Here is a 19363-nt window from a genome sequence, read left to right on the forward strand (position 1 = left end):
AGACCACTGCATTCGAGATTGTCAGCTGTTTAAGCTTAGCGTTAAAAAGCTGCATTTTGAGATGAAGCAGTTTTGCTAAATATTATTTAATAATAATTTTAAACTGTTTAGAAATGCAGTCTCTCCCTGCCTTTACAACAACTGGGCCACTGTCACAGAAACACGCCTCAGGCCCGGCTCGCCTCCAAGCAGAGTTTATTGAAAGGAAATAAACCCGTTGCATTTTCCTTTCAGCAGGCCAGATGTTTAAGGAGCAATATTTCATATTTTTCCATTTGGAGTGAACATACGTGCATCGCCTTGCTGTAACTGCTAACCACTCACTGTGATTGTTCTCTGTGCCGAGCGACAGAGTGACTCTGCCAGGATTTATTTCTGAATAAATTCTAGCGGCGAAACCATCTCATGAATAATTAACCTCTAAGACCAGAGGAGGTTTAAAGGGAAGGACTATAAACCCAAACGAAAGCATTACTATAAATCCCTGAAAGAATCAATGCACTCCAGCAAAGCCTATAAGTCATAACAATCAGTGATAATGACGATAGCTTTAGGACGGAAATAAAAAGTCATTGGAATGAATTCCAATGGGTCTGTCCAAGTGCTCCACAGTACATCCACATTACATTCATGCTTTGTGAGTAGAGGTCGCCACTGACAGCTTTATACTGCAAGTGGATAGCATAAAATAAGAAAGTCTGGCATCGATTATAATCATTGCTGCCAACAAATTGAAATCCAGAATAAAAGGAAAGGGAGTAAAAAAAAAAAACTCACCTAAAGACAACCATTGCTGTTTTACATGGTGGGCAGGCCAGCAGGAAGATCTGTTGAAGAAACCACAAAGTGAGACGACGATCATACAATGCATTCAACTCAGAGGGTCAATAGGAACATGAATGTGTTAAGAGCTCTATGCTCTTAATGCTGCGAGTAAAAAGGGTTTGCACTAAAGTAGCCGGAGCCAAGACCTTGAAGAGATCATTCCTCAGGGATCGGCGTGAAATCGATAAAAAACGCATGAAGGAGTCTGGAGGAGCCCCGGACAAACAATGACGACTCAGACTGAGTGTAAAACCTTACAGAGGTTGTTAGAGAAAGTCTTTATCTAAAAAGCTAAAGTAGATCAGCTTTCTCTGGTTTCACTTTCTACAATTACCTAGAATCCATTTAACACAATCCTGACAATGTTTCCTCTAAAGCCTAAAAGCATTTTCTTATAATATCCAGATTGTTTATATTGTGTAACGAAAAGCCTCCAAATAGGAGAGGAATTAAGTTTAATTTATGAACATCCACAACAAGATTAGACCCTTGTTTAGTTTTAAACCCCTTCCTTAAAGCGTTTAACTCTGGCAGCCATCGCTTGGATATCCACAGGAGTCCTAGTTGAACGCCTCTGAAGGGTAGCCTGGTTTGTGACAATATTTGCAGTCTAAAAGCAGAGTACTTTTGTTTGTTTGCTGGGTCGATTAAAACAAGCTTGCAGTTACTGCCTTATGGATCCCAGCCTCAGCTTTGCCAATATGTTTACCACTGCTATGTTTACACCTTCCAGATCTGGTACAACTACCTTTCAATGACATCGGCAATAAATGCTGTCATCTAAAAGGACAGGGCGAAACTGGCGTCGGGTGCAAGAGTTTGCCCTTTGAGCGGTTTGAGCCCCAGCTCTGGCTTTCAGTGTCATTGTGTCCTTGGGCAAGACACTTCACCTGCATTGCCTAATGATGGTGGTCAGAGGGCCCGTTGACACCAGTGTACGGCAGCCTTGCTTTTGTCAGTGAGGGGAGCTACACTGTAGCCCAGGGCAGCTGTAGCTACAGTTCAGTTAGCCAACATCAGTGTGTGAGTAAATGGGTGAATGACTGAATGTTGTGTAGAGAGCTTTGGTCAAGTCTCCTGAATTGAAAAAGTGCTCTATAAGTACAGGTCATTTACCATTTAAAATCCAAAGAAGCATCAGAAATCTGTAATCATAATTCAACAAACTTTTGTGGGAGATTAATTAAAATGACATATGTGGATGTAACAATGATGATGTGACTGTGATGTGATGACCTATGCTGAGGTCAGATGCATTAGGTTTGTACGGTTGTAGCAGCCGCAAAGGGTCAAAGTCCATTATTCCTATTTTTAATTTATACCCCTTTTGGAAATGTTATATTACAACATTATAGAACCAAACTAACCTCTTTAATAATTATCTTTTGAAAATGAGAGATATACATTTGCTTTTACTCCCACTGGAAACCAAGAATGAGAAGACTAATGACAAATATTAAAAATTTTTGCTTGTAAAATCAAGTATAAAAACCTCCCCTATGTGGATACAAATAAATTAATACTTAGTATAGAATGCACCTTTCATAGAGGAATGATGTGTGCAGAAATGCAGTAGCATTGAGTTTCGTTTCTATGATGAATGGGGAAAGTGGGAAGTGACGTATTGCCTTAAAGTGGTCTGCACATTTGTGGTCGTTTTGTACGGCACATTTTCTGCTACTCCCCTCAAAGTTGCTTGGGGTGGGTGAATACGGCGATACAGGCCCCCTCAGGCCATAGCAGAGGTGTCATTATCCATATATAATCTTAAAAGTTATGAAAATATTTTTATGAAGGTTAGTGTTGGTTTAAGATTATGCACTCTAAATAGTCCTGCTTCAGTATAAAGTGGAGATTCTGAGGTTTCCCCACAATTGCAGCAGTTTACTATGTATGAACCGGGTCTGGATGAGACGAAGGCTGCGTGCATATTCTGATCTTAGCATCAAAGGGAATATAAAAGTGACACAGCCAGGTTGTAATGTTGCTTGGAGAAGATGTAAACTCAGTTTTCCATGACAACTGTATGAATCCAAAGGTGTTTTTTTGGAGATAGAAACACATCTGAAAACATGAGTAGGACTAAAAAGATAAAATCAAAGGAGGAAATGTAAGGCTTGCATCTACTCTATGCTTTTTTTAAAAGCAGCATCTAATTAGTTTGGACAGTCAGTTAGATAAACCGGTTTAATTTGGTTTGAGCCACAAAGTTTTCCAGTCTTACAAAAGAAGGAAGTTGATGAATTGTGTAAGATCTCATCATCAGAGAAAACTATAATCAGTTTTCTGTAATATATTGCATATGTGCAATCATTGTGACAAAGTCTCCTCTGTCCTTGCATGCAGGGAGAGGTGGAAACAGAAAGTCAGTTAATTACAGAGTAAATGGCACGTATCAAACAACACTAAATTATTACATCACTGGCTTGCTTCCACCTTTAATTCAAATGTAGATGCAGAAAAGCAACAAGTTGGAGAATAATTTGAAAGAGATCAGGTCAGAGGTTTACATCTAAAAGGGAGGTTAAAAAAAGCACCTAATGTGAATTTAGTAAACTAAAAACAGAAAAAGAAATATCTAAAACATCCAACAATATCCAAAATATTGTCTGATGAACAAAACAGGGTGATTTTCAGACTTTTTATCACTGGTGGCTAATGGAAAAAACCCAATCTTTTAAGTGACCCATGAATGCAGCATAGCTAATGCAATGGGAAATTGTGACCACACTCTCACCAAAGAACACTCAAAGTTTAGCCATTGGAAAACACTTCAAATGGCAGCTGTTTTTAAAAGTTATTTTACAGCAAATGTTTTTGTTCTTGCAGCTGCCAGAGAGACAAATGTCGGCCTTTAAACGGATGCATGGGTTCCCTCTGTGTTCTCACCCACAGTTCAAAAATATGCCCCTTATGTTAATAGGTCTCTCTAAACTCACCCTTAGGTGTGAGTGTGAGTTTGCATAGCCATCTGTCCTCTGTCCAAGGAGTGCCCCCACCTCTTATCCAATAATTGTTGAGGGAAAGACCAACCCTAAATGGCAAAAAGAGCTTAAACGACCAATGAATGGACAATGTTTGTGTACAAGCTCTTTCTAACAGACATTGAGACGCCTGCTAATACATTACAGCTTTGCTATAAAGATACAAAACCAAACCCTCATTACACACCAGTTTCTGACCATACAAGCTGATCTGTTGAGCTTGTGAGCCCTATGTGCTTTCCTCCTGCAGCAGAGATTATGGAACCAAATGGGTGTGGCTTACAACTTGAAGAATTTAATACGTAAGGGATGTGGCTCTTAGACATACGAACTGGTTTCACTTTTCAGTTTGTCAGGAGTCAATCATCTAGGTGACGCTTCACCTATTCTGGAGTCGCAAAACAAGTCAGGCTGAATTCTGCCGAATCAAAGAACATTATCATCCCAGCGACGTGTGCATTGTCCTTATCATAGAAGGTTTGCTGTGGTTTATGTATGGTGACACCTCAAGTATAACTCAGTGGCAAATACAAAAAAAAAAAAATACATAATACAAGGGATCCTTATCTATACTTGTTTGCCAGTGGGTTATTCTTGGCCTCTAGCGCCTTGATGATGTGGGTCAGAAGTCATACAGATGTATAAGCTTTCTTTGACATCTCAACAAGGAGGGTGTCTTCCACACCACAACATAACACAGCTATAAAGAAATATATTTAAACCTCTGATGTATTTTGGTTTCTGTTTCAAAGGAAAGGTAGCCCCAAAAAATGAGAAAGATATCCAGAAAGGTAATGAAAAAAATTTTTCCAAAAGGATTTAATTAAAAATCTGACTCCTGACTTAATCCTGTCATTTTGTATCAGAAAATCAGCCATAGTTTCAAAGTAACCTTACCAGCATACCTGCCCCTCTTTACTTTTCATCTGATCATAAGTTATAACCGATCGTGATGTACTGATACAACCTTTTTTCATTCCCGATACAATACAGATTGCAGCTCTGAGTTTGGACTGATACAGATATTGACCCGATATGATTGACATGAATCATGCATATTTTTACTACTTTTATTTTAGTGTAAAATTATTTTAAAAAAGGCTTGATCAAGTGATACTCCTCAAACAGAGAGCAACCCTTCAGGTAAAATTAATCAGTTATGAGAATTAACCCATTTCTTATTCACCAAAGAGTTTCACAAACTTTAAATGAAGGCAGATTGAAGCGAAGTGTTTCTATAAACCGTCTAAAATATTGGATCGGGACATCCCTAATAAGGAACAAGGGCAGATCACAAAGCAAAGAATGATCTGAAAAATAGCATTTATCTCTGGTGAAAAAAAAAAAGGTTAATAAAATTTGAGTTCTAAATATAAAACCATCTTAAACTGTTGACAGGTCCAAACCAGCACACTTTACAATTAAAATATACATGACTGACAGAAAAACAACTTTTCAATAGCGATGTCTTGATCTGATATTATATGGGATATATTAGCCAAAAACTATCGTTTATAGTATTTTATTGGCCAGAATCTAAAATTTCCAATATTTTCATACTGATGCTCTGCTTCTGTTAAAGGATTCTGGAACTACCGGTAATTGGTTATTTCTACATGGGTCAGTTGTTTTCATACCTTTTTTGTTGTTCCCTCTTTTAGTAATATTATTCGAGGCTTTCAAACATTCCACAGCATAAAATAAGTAATAAAGGCTGGATTTATTTGTGCTGATATTATATCAGGTCAATATCAGTATCGGCCAATTCTCAAAGCTCCAATAACAGTATTGAATCTGAAATGATAAAGTTGTATCGGGACACATCTACTTTTCAATATGTTCAAAATAAGAAACAAACAAAACATTTTAATTTACACCAAGACAGGACAAAGTTTACATTGTTAATGTATTTCCAAAGCCAGAGTAAACCCAGCAGGCAGAAACATCTGTCTCTATAACATCCTTCTGAATCCCAGGAATCTCATGCATCTTGGATAATTTAGTCCAAATATGACTCATAAATAAGAATTTGCACACCCGGCTATTTTGCTCGTCCTCCCACTTAGAAATCATGGAAGGTTTCTGAAATTGTCATCGTAGGTGCATTTCCACTGACCAGCTCCTCCTGTATCTGAAAAAAAAATAAATTTTTTTTTTCATTAAGAATGTTCTTGTGTTTGCGACTCTTTTTAAATCATTTTGCCCCCTAAGTTAAAATTTACGGGTAGTTAAGTTTATAGAAATATGCAAATCAATTGGAGCCATTCAATCAAATGCTAGTTGTGTGAGAAATGGAAAGAGAAAACCAATCGTTTACATTATTTAAACGAATGAATTGTTGAGTTAAAAACATATTTAACTCATGCATTTTTAATCTTTCTGAATGCAATGGGTGAGATTTAAAAAGTAAGAAAGTTGCATTGTACTTAAGGGTATAGAGGACAATCTTTTATTTCCAGGTGGATCATCTAAATAAGTGGTCCTCCTAATTGTCAATCATTCTGGTGATATGTTAACATAGGCCCTCCTACGTGCTCGTCTTATTAACAATTTTTTTCTGCGCTTGCGCACTTTCAGGCGTCAAAGGAGCAACTGTTTTAGACAGTCATTGAAGCTCACCTTTCTCATCGCGGTTCTTTGAAAATGGCTGAGGTTCGTAAGAGACAAAGTGTCTACGAAGTGTATGAGAAGAAAAGAAAGGCCTCAGGAGAGCAGAGATATCCCGGAATGCTTTGTGCGGAGAGCTCTCCTCGCAAATTATGGGATTTGCTGTCACAGCTGTCTGCTGTCATTATAGGCTGCCGCTACCCGACAGCGCCAACTAACAAAAATGCCGCAGGCACTGCGCAGTGGACCAACGGGGAAGTGATCATCTGTTCGAATGGTCAGTTAACCGAGTTCACTATATATTTCCTGCTCTATATAGCAATGGAGAGATTTAGGGGATAGGGCTGTTAAAGATAGGCTCTGTGTATGCACCACCTCTCCAGTTCATCACTCGGGACAAACTCTTTAAATAACACTTCATAACTTATATGTATTAAATAACCAAGAGACATGACAACAGATTTTGATAGAAATTGTAATCTTACTCAGATCAGAGAAATTGCTTCTGGTTACAGAATGGCAGCTGCTCACCTCTGGGCTCACCTCTCAGGAAGTGGCCCCAATTAACAGCTAAAAAAGGTTTTTTATACATCTCCAGTCTACCGCATCATCATATTTTACATCATACACATTAGCAGATGATTAGATATATCAAAACAGGACACTTCGTCCTTAGCTGAAGGACACCGCTCTCTTTTCATTTCCATCTTTGCAACGTACAGAATGAAGATTATAACTGTATATCCAGACAGAGGAATTGTCTTAATTAAATTAAAATGTCAGTTCTGACGTGCAACAGGCAGCCCATACCAGGGTGTGATAAACTCACAGATCTTCAATGATAATTATCCTAACAGGCGGATGTTCGGAATGGGAACAGCAACTCTCAAACTGAGTGTGCACGAGTAGACTTGGGCTCTTCCATGCTCTCGCACTTTTTAAAAAAAAGTGTTTTAAGTGGAGAGGGCGGGTTTTAAAAAAAATACCTTTAAGCTTAAAGCAGTTTTTTTTTTTTTTTTTTAACTGTGAGTGGGTATAAAAACTGCTGTTTCACCCAAACCTCTGCAGTGAATATAAAACTGCTGCATAAAAACAAGGCAATAAAAGGAGAAAAGAAAACAGAAAGATTTGTGCTGCACCAAACAAACTTCTATTGAACATCTGCAGACCTTTGGGGATCTTTTCTATCAGAAATGGCGTCATAATCCCAAAGTGAGGTATCTCCTCCTCTTCTACAAAGCAGAGAAGCGTTTTTCTAAGTCGCTGCAATGTCTTCAAATTATTTTATACAAGTAATAAAAGGTTACTGCCATGGCAGAAATGTTTTTATAGGTTGTCCTTTCACAGCACTGGTCACATAGTCAAAAAAAGAAAGCTTCTTTTATAGGAATCAGTTTGTTTATTATACTGACAGTGATTACAGCAGGACTGTATCACATGTGGTTTTATAGGACAGCGCTCAGCTCAAAACCGATGATCATTTCAATCCCAGCAAAACACAATAAAACTGTCATTTCACATCTAATGATATTTTTGAGCAAACAAGTGTTTTGCAAAGAAATAATACACATCTGATCACATCTCTGAAAAAACATGAACTGAGGCTGCGTGGTTTAGCTTTTAACAGTGATTGAAAAACGATTGCGAGTGAGAGGAAATGAGCATAAGATTCAAGGGCTCTCATCACCATCTCAACCGGCTTTCTCGTCTCCTGCGGCAATAATACACAATAAGGCTCCGAGAAGACATTAAGTTGCATGAACGCATTTATGACAGTCAAATCAAGCTGTATGCGGCAGCTGTACGATTAAAACAAACAAAACAAACTAATAAGTCTAATGGTTTTTATTTTTTTTCCCTCCCTCTGAAACTGAAATGCAATCTCATTCCAAGGTGCAGCAGACTGAAACATAACACCACCCTCCCTCCCTTTTGCTCTCCGTCTGAGCCGTGATCCGAATTAAACTGAAAAAACAATTGGGTAGAAGCTACAGGTAAGAACGAGCCTCAATGATCAGTTCTTTTAAAAAGCCTAATCATTTGCTGCATTAAAGAACTCAAAGGGGACCAGAGCTGCAGTACTTGTTAGCGTTGTTGGCTTTTTGTTGAGATATTTATGCTAACCTCTACAGCAGCAACCCAAAATCTATTTAATGGAAGAAAATTTTCATTTTCCCAGAGCCTCTAGGTAGTGGACTTGTTTACCAAAGACTATCAGCTTTATAGATTAGTATATCTAAATGCTGATAAGGTGTTTTTTTCTCCTCCTTTTCAGAAGATAAATGCATTGTTATCTCAACAACTGGGTCAACAATCCATTCAGCAAGCTGTTAATGCTACAGCTGATACCATAAACAAGCTAGGCTGATAGGGAACATCTACTACATAAAACTGCTTTACTTGGATTCAATTGCAAACTTTTATTTTAAATATAATAGCATCTTTTTAAGCATTTTTAACAAAGATGAGCAGCAATCACCATTTCACCAGCTGACACTAATCAAATTTTATTTATTTCAAGTTTCTGCAGAATCTTTAAGGCTTGTCACACATGAAAACAGGCTATTTGCTAAGGCTAGTAGCTTTGAATTCAATAGAAAATGAAAGAAATTACAATAGTATTCCACTTTGATATATACAGTTGGTTGATACTAATGATTATTTTGCAAATCGATTCCGTTGATTATATTTTTGACTAATCGGATGTCAAATGTTCCTTAAAGAAAACTTTTTAAGGAATCAAACCAGGTGAAATTGAAACGTTTTCTTTTTTAGGGCTTATTGACAGACAAAAAAGTTTTTTTTTCTCTTAAATGGAAAATATTTGTATATTTCTTTACAATTTTGATTTAATTACTGCTAAAAGTGGGCCACTCTATCAGTTAAAGACACGTTTTAGATTCTCTATACTACAGTTAAAGATTAATGGATTACTAAATTAGTTGACGATTATTTCAATAATCGATTAATCACAATTAATCCGATTGATTGTTTCAGCTCTAATGTTTATAGACTTAAAATTGTGAGATTTTTCAGTTTTCAATCATTCTCTAAACATAAAACAATATCTGAATCTCTTTTCCAGGACTTGGCCTCCAGATCGCCGATCAGGGTCCATCAGGGAAAAGTTGTCTGATTTACTGGTGCCTCTACGTGAATTCGTTGAACACTGTATAATCTGCATTTCCGTCTGCACCTTGCTGAAGCCTATGCTGTGTTATATTAACAGGCCTTCCAGAGGCCAGATCAGCAGGATGGATCTTTTCCCTGCAGCGCATGAAAATATCACCCAGCAGCTGATCTGCTTTCTTCTCTGCCTCATGCAGGAAACTCTGATGAGATCTACATGGAACAAAGGTTTACTGCACAGGGATGCAACCCATGCCACGGTCATTTAAGTTACACACACAACATGTAAACACCTCCTGGTCTTTAACCTTTACACCTGAACAGCAGCTCTAACTGTCAGCACTTCCACAGGGACGATCAGCCAGCGAAAGGGGCCGCCTTTCCTATTTTACTGCAAAATTGTGAACTGAGCCCTCATTTCATTCAATTAAGCCACGTTTTTACAAAGGTACAAATCTGTTAAGAGACTTTTTGAGTTTGAAAGCTAAACGCCTCATATTGCTGCTGACGCTGTAGCTCCTTTGTTTGAAGGAGCCCCGCCCACACTGAATAAGCTGCAGTGGAAATGTGTGATAGTTAACTGATAAGCAGGGATCGCTCAGTGGGACTGCTAATGTGCCATCTGATGGGGCACAGACCAGACATCCAGGCTGAGTTTGCAGGATCAGCATGTGGTTTTTCAGGCAGTGAGGCTCACTCTCCAACTACAGACGATCCAGGCACTGAGTGCATGCCAAAACTACAAACTTCTATTAGGCCAAACACCTGAATTACAGTGTCCTCCAAAAGTATGAATCCCTTCTTCACTTTTTCCATGTTTAGTCACTCTACTACCACACACTTCAATCTATTCTTATCCTCTAGAGTTGAAAGGGTTCAGAAGCTCTTTTTTTGTTGTTTTTTTATTCACAAGACTGCTATTCGTTGTAAACAAATCTGACCTTTTTAGGGAGAGTGGCTAAATAATCAGTAAAAGAAAATCGTAGGAGGCCCTGTTTACAGTTTGCCATAAGCCATGCAGCGGAGTGCAGGCAGCACGGTGAAGATGATTCTGTGGTCAGTAGAGATCAAAGCTTTACTTTGGCTGTTTATGCAAAAATGTACATGTAGCAGAAACCTTATCCCCCACTGTGAAGCATGGTAGCGACAGCATAATGTTGCGGGGATGCATTTCTTTACCAGAGACATGAAACTAGGTTAAAGTTGATGGGATAATGGACGGACAGCTGGATATAGCTTTAGAAGTCTGGGAGGGGGAGAGGTCCAACTTTCAGTTAAATAAAAACATAGACATTAAAACCTGATCCACAACTTGAAGCTGGAGCTGTACACCCCTCTTTATTGTAAAAACCACAACATGTGCTTGTAACATGTTAAAAGGTCTAAAAAGTGCAAGTGTTTGAATACCTCTTTGAGGCTCAGTCAGACAACATCCGCCATTTGTGTCTTTCATTTATTCTGTAAGGACTGCAGGAAGTTCCCAGAGTTCGGATAAGCATGAGTCTCCCTGAAGCGTCTGTCCAGAAAGCTGCATTAACACTCTATGTAGGACACCAACACCCTCAGTGCAGAGACTGCAACATCTGTTTCTAAGGAGATGTTTTCAATTGTGATGGAAGAAGATCAGAAAGGGAATTAAATGGAGCAGCCACACCCATTAGGAGCTGCACATCATAGTATGAAGTCATACAGCAAAGCAAGAAGAGAAAATATATATATATATATATATATATATATATATATATATATATATATATATATATATATATAAATGAATCGAAGAATAAAAAAGTATTTCACAGATAACATACAGTCAAGATCCAACCTGGAGCTAAAACAGCAGCTCCCTGTTACCTTCTTTCAAACGTGAAACACAACTTGCATTTCTGTTAAACTATCTAGTGCAGTTTCCTGCTCAGAACAACAACCCTACTGTCTGCTATCCTAACCTCCTCCATCCCTCAATGGTGGCTATTTTCGAGCATAAGTCAATTTTCCATCACACACACTGTAAATCATCACCGGGTACAGGTTACTGTACAGCCACAGCACCAACAACATTACTCATCCTCTATGTTTCATTCGTATGAGCTGAACAGGATGGTTCCCTCTGCTGTGACCTTCAACCTGCCATGCATGGGGGTTAGAAATAAAAAACAAAAACAAATGTGCAATGATCGAATGACTACAAGCAAGTCAAATCAAGGGAAAAAGACTCCGTCCTGCTCTGCTTCTCAGAAGATGTAAATATTTAGTCACAAACAGTCCTCTTTGTCAGAAATAATTGTGGAGTTCACCCAACACAGTATCCAGGTCCAGCTTCAAAACACAAACAGGATGGTGTTTACAATAATCCTGTCTTCAGATTACACCCTAACCTTTACACAGACGCACCGTTTTCACCTCTTTGTTGGTCAAAAATTTTTAAATATTCATCTTTAATTTATAACTGGTTAGGATATAGATTAAAATTAAACACATTTAACTCAAACACTTTACACTGTTCTGAGTTTTCTTTAGAACTAAAACAAAATTAGTAAATAAAAAAACTGCAGATTCTTTTACAAAGTTTCAACAAGATTAATCTTGATTAATGCATCAAATGATGTGCCCAAAAACTTTATCAGATTTATAAAAAACTTAAGAGAAGAGCCCCAAAGTGCAAACAGATGGTTGCTGTGTTTATACAGCTGAGCAACTGGAACTAATTATCTTTAATAAGTTTAATAAACTAGAAGAAAAAAATTAGAAACTTTTTGTTTTTACAATCAAGGAAAATTTGGCAGATTCCCATCTCTCATCCATTAACTGGGGAATATCATAACAACATATAAAGGCTGGAAAGATTCAAAGTCATGCAACAAGTATTATATAATAGAGGCCTTAATTTTAAATTGGGTAATGATAAATCAGATAGCATGTTTGTGAAACCTGGCCAAAGGAAGTAGCTGTGAACTATCAGTCAGTGTTTTGATTCAGCTGCACTTAGGAGACTATGCTGACCAATTGGTATCATAAAAGCAATGACCGGCCTTCCCTAGATGATAAAGATTTGGAGTTTTCTATGAAATACAAAAGCTTTTTCATTTTTTTGTTTGCAGGAATGTCATTAAAAGAGAAACTTTATTGCAGAACTTAGGAGTTAAAAGAAACTAAAAGACAAGGAAAGAATATTTTCTGCTTTACATGCATAGATGTTACCCATCTTATAATTAACTCAGAAAAGAGCATTAAAGAATATGTGTGTGTGTGGGGGGGGGTGTTTAAAGACTGAAACCGATGGATGTCCTTGTTTTGATGCATTTGTCCTGTCAAACTGATTAAATTTTATATTTAAATAGACTTAAGAAAAGATTGCAAATATATTTATTCTATTAAAGTTAGAAAATGATCAAAGGGTTTGAAGGCCAGCTCTGATCTGGACTCAACGCAGGAGGTGGAAAACAAAAGGATCCTAACTAAATTAACATCTCTGTTGGATAATGTCTCCCACCCCATGCATGAAGCTGTAACTGCTTCACCCCAAATGCACCAGGAAGCGTTTTCACAGATCCTTCCTCCCAGCAGCAGTAAGACTATAACCATCACTGTTTCCAACAACCTCAATAAGTTGCTACATTCATGCAGATTTTGCACAGTTTCTACCTTAATCAGTTAAATAACATGCTGCTGTTATTTTGCACATCTCTGATCTCTATTTTCAAATAGCCATTACTGTAAAAATGTATTCCATAAGGGGTTGCATGTTTGCAGGAAGCAGTTTATTGTGTTCGTAAAACACCATTACCTGAATCATGGTGACCACATGGCAGGGGTTCAGAAGATAGATCACAGTCTTAGTGGCAAACTTGAACCCAACTTCTACACCAAAAGTCATGCAAAGAGCCACCAGCAACAGGTTCTTGCCCAGACTGTCCTCCTTCGTCCTCACGCAGTCTCCGCCGACAAGTCTGAACTCTTTGGACAAGTTGATTTTCTTCAGCGCCGCGCCGATCTCCAACAGAGAGATGAGGATGATGACAAAGCTCTCCACCACGCGCTGCTGGGGGCCGATGAAAGCCGCACACTCGGGCCCCCCGTTACCCTCAAACTTCGGGTCCACCCCGCCGTAGATCCAGTCCAACAGGCTGTAAATGTTATACCGGGACATATTCCTCTTCTCGGGTTGGAAAAGATACGAACAAGACGGAATAAAAGACGTCACACTGACTTCTTGGCGAAACATGTACAGCGGGATTTCCTGGTGGTTCAATGGGTGGTAGACATGTACCCACCGCCTGGGTGGTTTTCAGAGCCGCTCAACTACCTCATCCGCAAGCGGAGGAGGAACTTGGTTCGCGACGGGAGGAAGCTGTTGTCAAGACTACCCGTAGCTGATTTCAGTGAGGAGCAACGCCTCTCTCTTGTATCTCGTTTTGCTCCGGAAAGGCTAACTTATTGGACTCGTTTCAAACCAGCGAAACGACCTTCTGACACTTGCTAATATATGAATCATGTTTGAAACAGTTTACCGGCGGCTGAGCTAGCATGTGTTCTCACCAACAGCACACAGGTAGTTAGCTTAGCTTCAAAGCCCCCAGCCGATGAGGTGCTGCCTGCTATCTATTCACCCCGATGGAAGTCTCGCAGGCTGCATCACAATTCAATAAAAAAAACATAACTCTGTAGCTTATATTGACAAAATGTGTGTACGTATTTTCTAAATTGTTATTGATTGTTGTGGATCCCTTCATTGTTTATACTTGTCAAGTTAAACCAAGGTCATTGCGTTCAAAAATGCCTGCAAGTCAATACTGAGGATACAGCGCACATCCAACACCACCCTACATGGTGTCTAAATTGGTGCGTTCAATGAAAATTAGGAAATTTTCCTTTTCTTGTGTCAATTAGGACGAATTGTTCTGAGCCCGTCTGAATATCAGAGAAGTACCAAATGTAGCGTTGGTTTCTAACTAGAATTTTACAACGGAGCATTTCAGATATTTAAAAACAATCAATATTTTCTTTATGCTATGCCCGTTTTATAAGGGCCATATAACGTATTTCTTTCTTTCTTTTTTTTTTTTTTTTTTACAAATGTATTATTTGTCAAACAAAAATACATTACATGCAACTAAAACGTCATGTAAACATGCAACTAAAACGTCATGTAATTCACTAAATACACATTCTAAGCAGTTATTTTTTATGTCTTTTAAAAAGGGGGAAGTAAATTATCTTTGAGAACACTAATTTGTGTTCTCAAAGATAATTTGCCTTCTGCCAGTTTCTATCCTTCATCTTATCTTATCCTACCTCTTCTAATTATTTTGATCATCAAACATAAGCTTATATCATACAAGATAGTTTTAGTAAATCCAAAATGTGGTTTTGAATTGATTGTTTCAATGGTAAAATCTGGCATTTTTTATGAATGTGACGTGGCAATGAGTCTTTTACATTTTTGTAGGAGAATTTCGGGCTACACATTTTCTTTGTTGATTGTTTTGATTCTCTCTACAGAATTCAAGTGCCTAGTCTTACAGGCCCTTAAAAGAACAGAACCAGACCATTACACTATCTCCACCATGTTTGACTTTTGATATGATGCGCTTTTTGGGAAATAATGTGGAATGTAAACCAGATGTAAGCTAACATGACCCATTATTCACATTACTCGCCACTCTATAGAATATTTTCACTAAAGGCTTGGTTATTTTTGACAATATTGAGAGAGATGTGGTTTGCTTCCTTTTAGATTTATGGATTTTCCTTAGAAATCTCTGATTCTTATAGCCTTATTTTTGTTAAATCTAAGTTGTTGAAAGTAAGGTGATGAACTGTTGCATAAAGCGATAAGCAGAATTCATTTGTAAAGGGGCAAGTATGGGGTGTTTATCCAAATTCAGCGCTCATGGTTAATGTACCGACACTGGATTCAAGTGCTTTACAGATTTAGTTGCTTTTGGGGCCCTAGGCCATTTACAGTATTCCAAAAGTTAGGGTCGTGACCCAACTTGGGGTCCTTGATCAATCAGAATGGAGTCTTGATATCCGCTGCAGAAATTATGCTAAGCAACAAACGTTTTTTGTTGATATATAAAAGCATCACGCACAATTTGATTAAATCAAATACTTTAGTTGATAATACTATTTGTTATAAATATTATACATTTATTTGATTGATTTTGTGGAAATATTTTAAAACTCAACCTATAGTTTGGGTCGTTAGTCAGCTGTGGTACCAATCTGTGGGTCAAAAGTTGAATTGTTTAGGAAACTCTGCTCTAGGCAGTTGATTAGTTTGCTAACCACCTTGGGCTGACACTGTGGAACCTCCATTACCTTATCAGCTAACATCTCTTAAATTTACAGAGTATTATTATGATGATGATGATATTAATAAATCCCATTAGAAATGTTATTAAAAGTTTGATAAGGTGTCTATTCATTCAATATCTAATAAGGTAACAGTAAGTATATATTCATAATGGTTTTATATATATATATATATATATATATATGTGTGTGTGAACAGAGTTTTCATAGAACCTTATCCAATTCCTAAACATTCAATTGGAGTATAATGAAGTTAACTGTCACTGAAAGAAAAACTGCCTTGTTTATGAGGTTATTTTAAAGCAGGAGTTTTGTAGGCAAGCGCAGAACATTAAACTATCATCAATCAATAGCCACCGATATGATGTTACTCTTGAATTTCATAGACAAAACTTATTTAGTCAAAGCTGATATTTTTAAACATTAACGGACAGACTTGGTGTAGATTATTGTTTTTCTGCTTTATCTAACCCTTATTGATATATAACCTCATTGAGGTTAAAATGTCTTTTTGCCCACTTCCCCTGTTCAAGCCTTCAGTCTTTCTTGCAGGTAGTCTTTCATTCAGGCAACCTATGAGGCCTCCACCTATATTAGGATGTACATTTGTACTAACACATGAGGGATGCTCGCTTTGAAAGAGACAACTGTGAAACTACCACCAAGCTGAAATCCTCAGCCGACCACCTGCCAATCACACTCTCCTCCACAGATGCCTGCAATGCACTGAGCAGGATCAGCACGCACAAGGCAGCTGGACCAGATAACATCTCTGGACGTGTACTCAGGGCATGTGAGGAGCAGCTCGCTGGGGTTTTTACAGACATTTTCAACCTGTCTCTTGCCCAAGCAGCTGTACCAACATGCTTCAAATGCACTTCCATTGTGCCATTGCCAAAACACTCCAGCCCCAAGTGCCGTAACGACTACCACCCTGTAGCACTCACACCAATCATAATGAAGTGCTTTGAGCGGCTGGTCCTGGCACACCTAAAAGACTTGCTACCATACACATTAGACTCACACCAGTTTGCATATTGCAGCATAGGAGCACAGAGGACGCAGTTTCTATGGCACTGCTCTCTGTACTCACACATCTGGACAATAAGAACACTTATGCACACATGCTGTTTGTTGACTTTAGCTCAGCATTCAACACTGTCATTCCGGCGAAGTTACTGTATTAGTCAAACTTCGAGACCTGGGCATCAACACCTCCATGTGCAACTGAATTCTGGACTTTCTGACCAACAGACCCCAGAATGTCCGATTAGGCTCCAACTGCTCCACGTCCATCACACTCAACACTGGTGTACCACAGGGCTGTGTGCTAAGCCCGTTTCTCTACTCCCTCTTCACCCACGACTGCAAGCCTGTGTACGCGTCTAATTCCATCATCAAGTTTGCGGACGACACTACGGTGATTTGTCTGATCAACAACAACGATGAGACTGCCTATAGGGAGGAGATCAAGCACTTGGCCACATGGTGCACTGAAAATAACCAGCTCCTCAACACCACCAAAACAAAGGAGCTCATCATGGACTTCAGAAAAGATTCAACAGGCACCCACAACACCATCCAAATCAATGGAATGGCTGTTGAATGTGTCTCTAGTTTCAAGTTTCTGGGGACCCACATCTCAGTGGACATGTCTTGGTCAACCAATACCCCCTGCCTGGTCAAGAAGGCTCACTAGCGCTGAGGAAGAATCAGCTCCCCTCAACTATCCTGGTGAACTTCTATCGCTGTGCAAAAGAAAGCATCCTGAACAACTGTGCATCAGTGTGGTACGGAAGCTGTTCTGTTGCAGAGCGCAAGGCACTGCAGCGGGTGGTGAAAGCCACCCAGCACATCACTGGAACTTTACTACCCACCACTGAGCACATCCAGAAGAAACGCTGCCTACATCGAGCCCGCAGCATTCTTAAGGACTTATCTCACCCAGCCCACAGACTGTTTTCTCTCCTGCCCTCTGGCAGGTGTTTCAGGTGCCTCCGGACCAGAACCAGCAGACTAAAGAACAGCTTTTCCCCCAGAGCTGTCTCTTTATTGAACTCTAACCCTCACTGATAGACTCTCCTCTCCCTCCTCACACCTACCTCCATTTTGTAATTCTGTTATTTACAAGACTGTAATGTTCAGCTGCACTCCTGACTGTTACTATTGTAACAACTGTTCACATGCATCTTGCACTACTCACCTTGACTGAATATTGATTTGCACTGCCGACTGTTTATTCACAGAACCAATTGTTTACATATACATTTGCAATAACATACTTTAACTGTAATATGCAATTACCTTCCACTGCACTTTAATTTAGATAGCTTCTGTCCAAACTTTATTTATTCATTTTATAGTAAAAGCCATCTGTATAATATGCTCATAATTCTGCCTATAGTAATAGCCATCTGTACAATATTCATAGTACACATTCACCTGCAAACTCTGTTATAATAACAATCATCCGTATATGCTATTGTACATATCTGTAAAAACCCTATTTATAGTAATATCTATCTGCATATTATGTTCGGTACACATCCAGCTGTAAATTTAGTTCATAACACTAGTTATCTATATATTATATTCATAGGACGAATCTAATTAGTAAAATTCTCTTTATAATGGTATTCATCTCTTCATTTATTCTGTAGAAACCCATGTCCTGTACTTATGGAACCATTATTTATCCTGCACTTGTTGCTATTGCATTTCTGTACCTGTGTAATGACAATAAAGTTGAATATAATCTAATAGTTTCAAATTTTTCTAAAGATTTCTTAGTTCATATATGCACCACAGCAACATGATATAGGCTGCACAGCAGAGCCACAAGGATGCTAGATACTAGCTCACTAGCACATCACAGTGGATTTACAGGCATTGTTATAAAAGAGGGTAAAAACAAAGCATTCTTTTTCTTGAGTGTGTATGTATTTATTGCATCCTTTTATCCAAGGGGCAAACATTTGGGGAAAAGAGCTGCAGCGTGTTTTTTTTCATATAGATTAGCTCCGTGGTTCCCAACCCAGGTCCTCCGGGACTCCTGCCCTTCCAGTTTTAGATATTCCTTTGTTGAACCACACCTGCTTCAAATTAGGGCTCCTCCTTTGCAATCAAGGACTATAGAAGCCTGTTAATCGTCCTTTCTTTTCTGGTGTAGTGGAACAAGGAAACACCTAAAACCCGCAGGAAAGGGCAGGGAACCAATGGATTAGCCCAAAGCTGTGCTTCTGGTTAGTTGATTGGTCGTCCAACCTGTATGTAAGGAAACCATGTTCTGTTCATCCAAACTCAGATACCTGGTTCAGATGAGCTGTCTCCTTAGTGGTTCCTTCATAACATGCTACCTTTGATCTTTTCTGTATTATCAGAGATCATTCGTATCTGCAGAATAATAACCTTGAATCCAAATTATACAGAATGAATTAAAATAAAGCCAAAGAGAGGTTGCTGTGTTGTGTAGCCATTCTCTTAGTTATTAGAATGGATGC

The 19363-nt window shown here is 38.6% G+C and overlaps 1 protein-coding gene across 1 annotated transcript in view; it reads right to left on the minus strand.

Annotated features, from left to right (window-relative positions):
- tmem164 (transmembrane protein 164) overlaps positions 1 to 13770 on the minus strand; it is a 22795-nt gene extending 9025 nt beyond the window's left edge. Inside the window, exons 1-2 of the mRNA XM_015371353.1 lie at positions 13333 to 13770; positions 778 to 827 (exon numbers count right to left, since the gene is read on the minus strand). Of these exons, the coding sequence (XP_015226839.1) occupies positions 778 to 827; positions 13333 to 13770 (488 nt within the window). The remainder of the gene's footprint in view (positions 1 to 777; positions 828 to 13332) is intronic.
- Between the last annotated feature and the right edge of the window lie 5593 nt (positions 13771 to 19363).

This window comes from Cyprinodon variegatus, unplaced genomic scaffold (assembly GCF_000732505.1).
Source record: "Cyprinodon variegatus isolate N-32 unplaced genomic scaffold, C_variegatus-1.0 Scaffold56, whole genome shotgun sequence".
Classification (NCBI taxonomy): domain Eukaryota; kingdom Metazoa; phylum Chordata; class Actinopteri; order Cyprinodontiformes; family Cyprinodontidae; genus Cyprinodon; species Cyprinodon variegatus.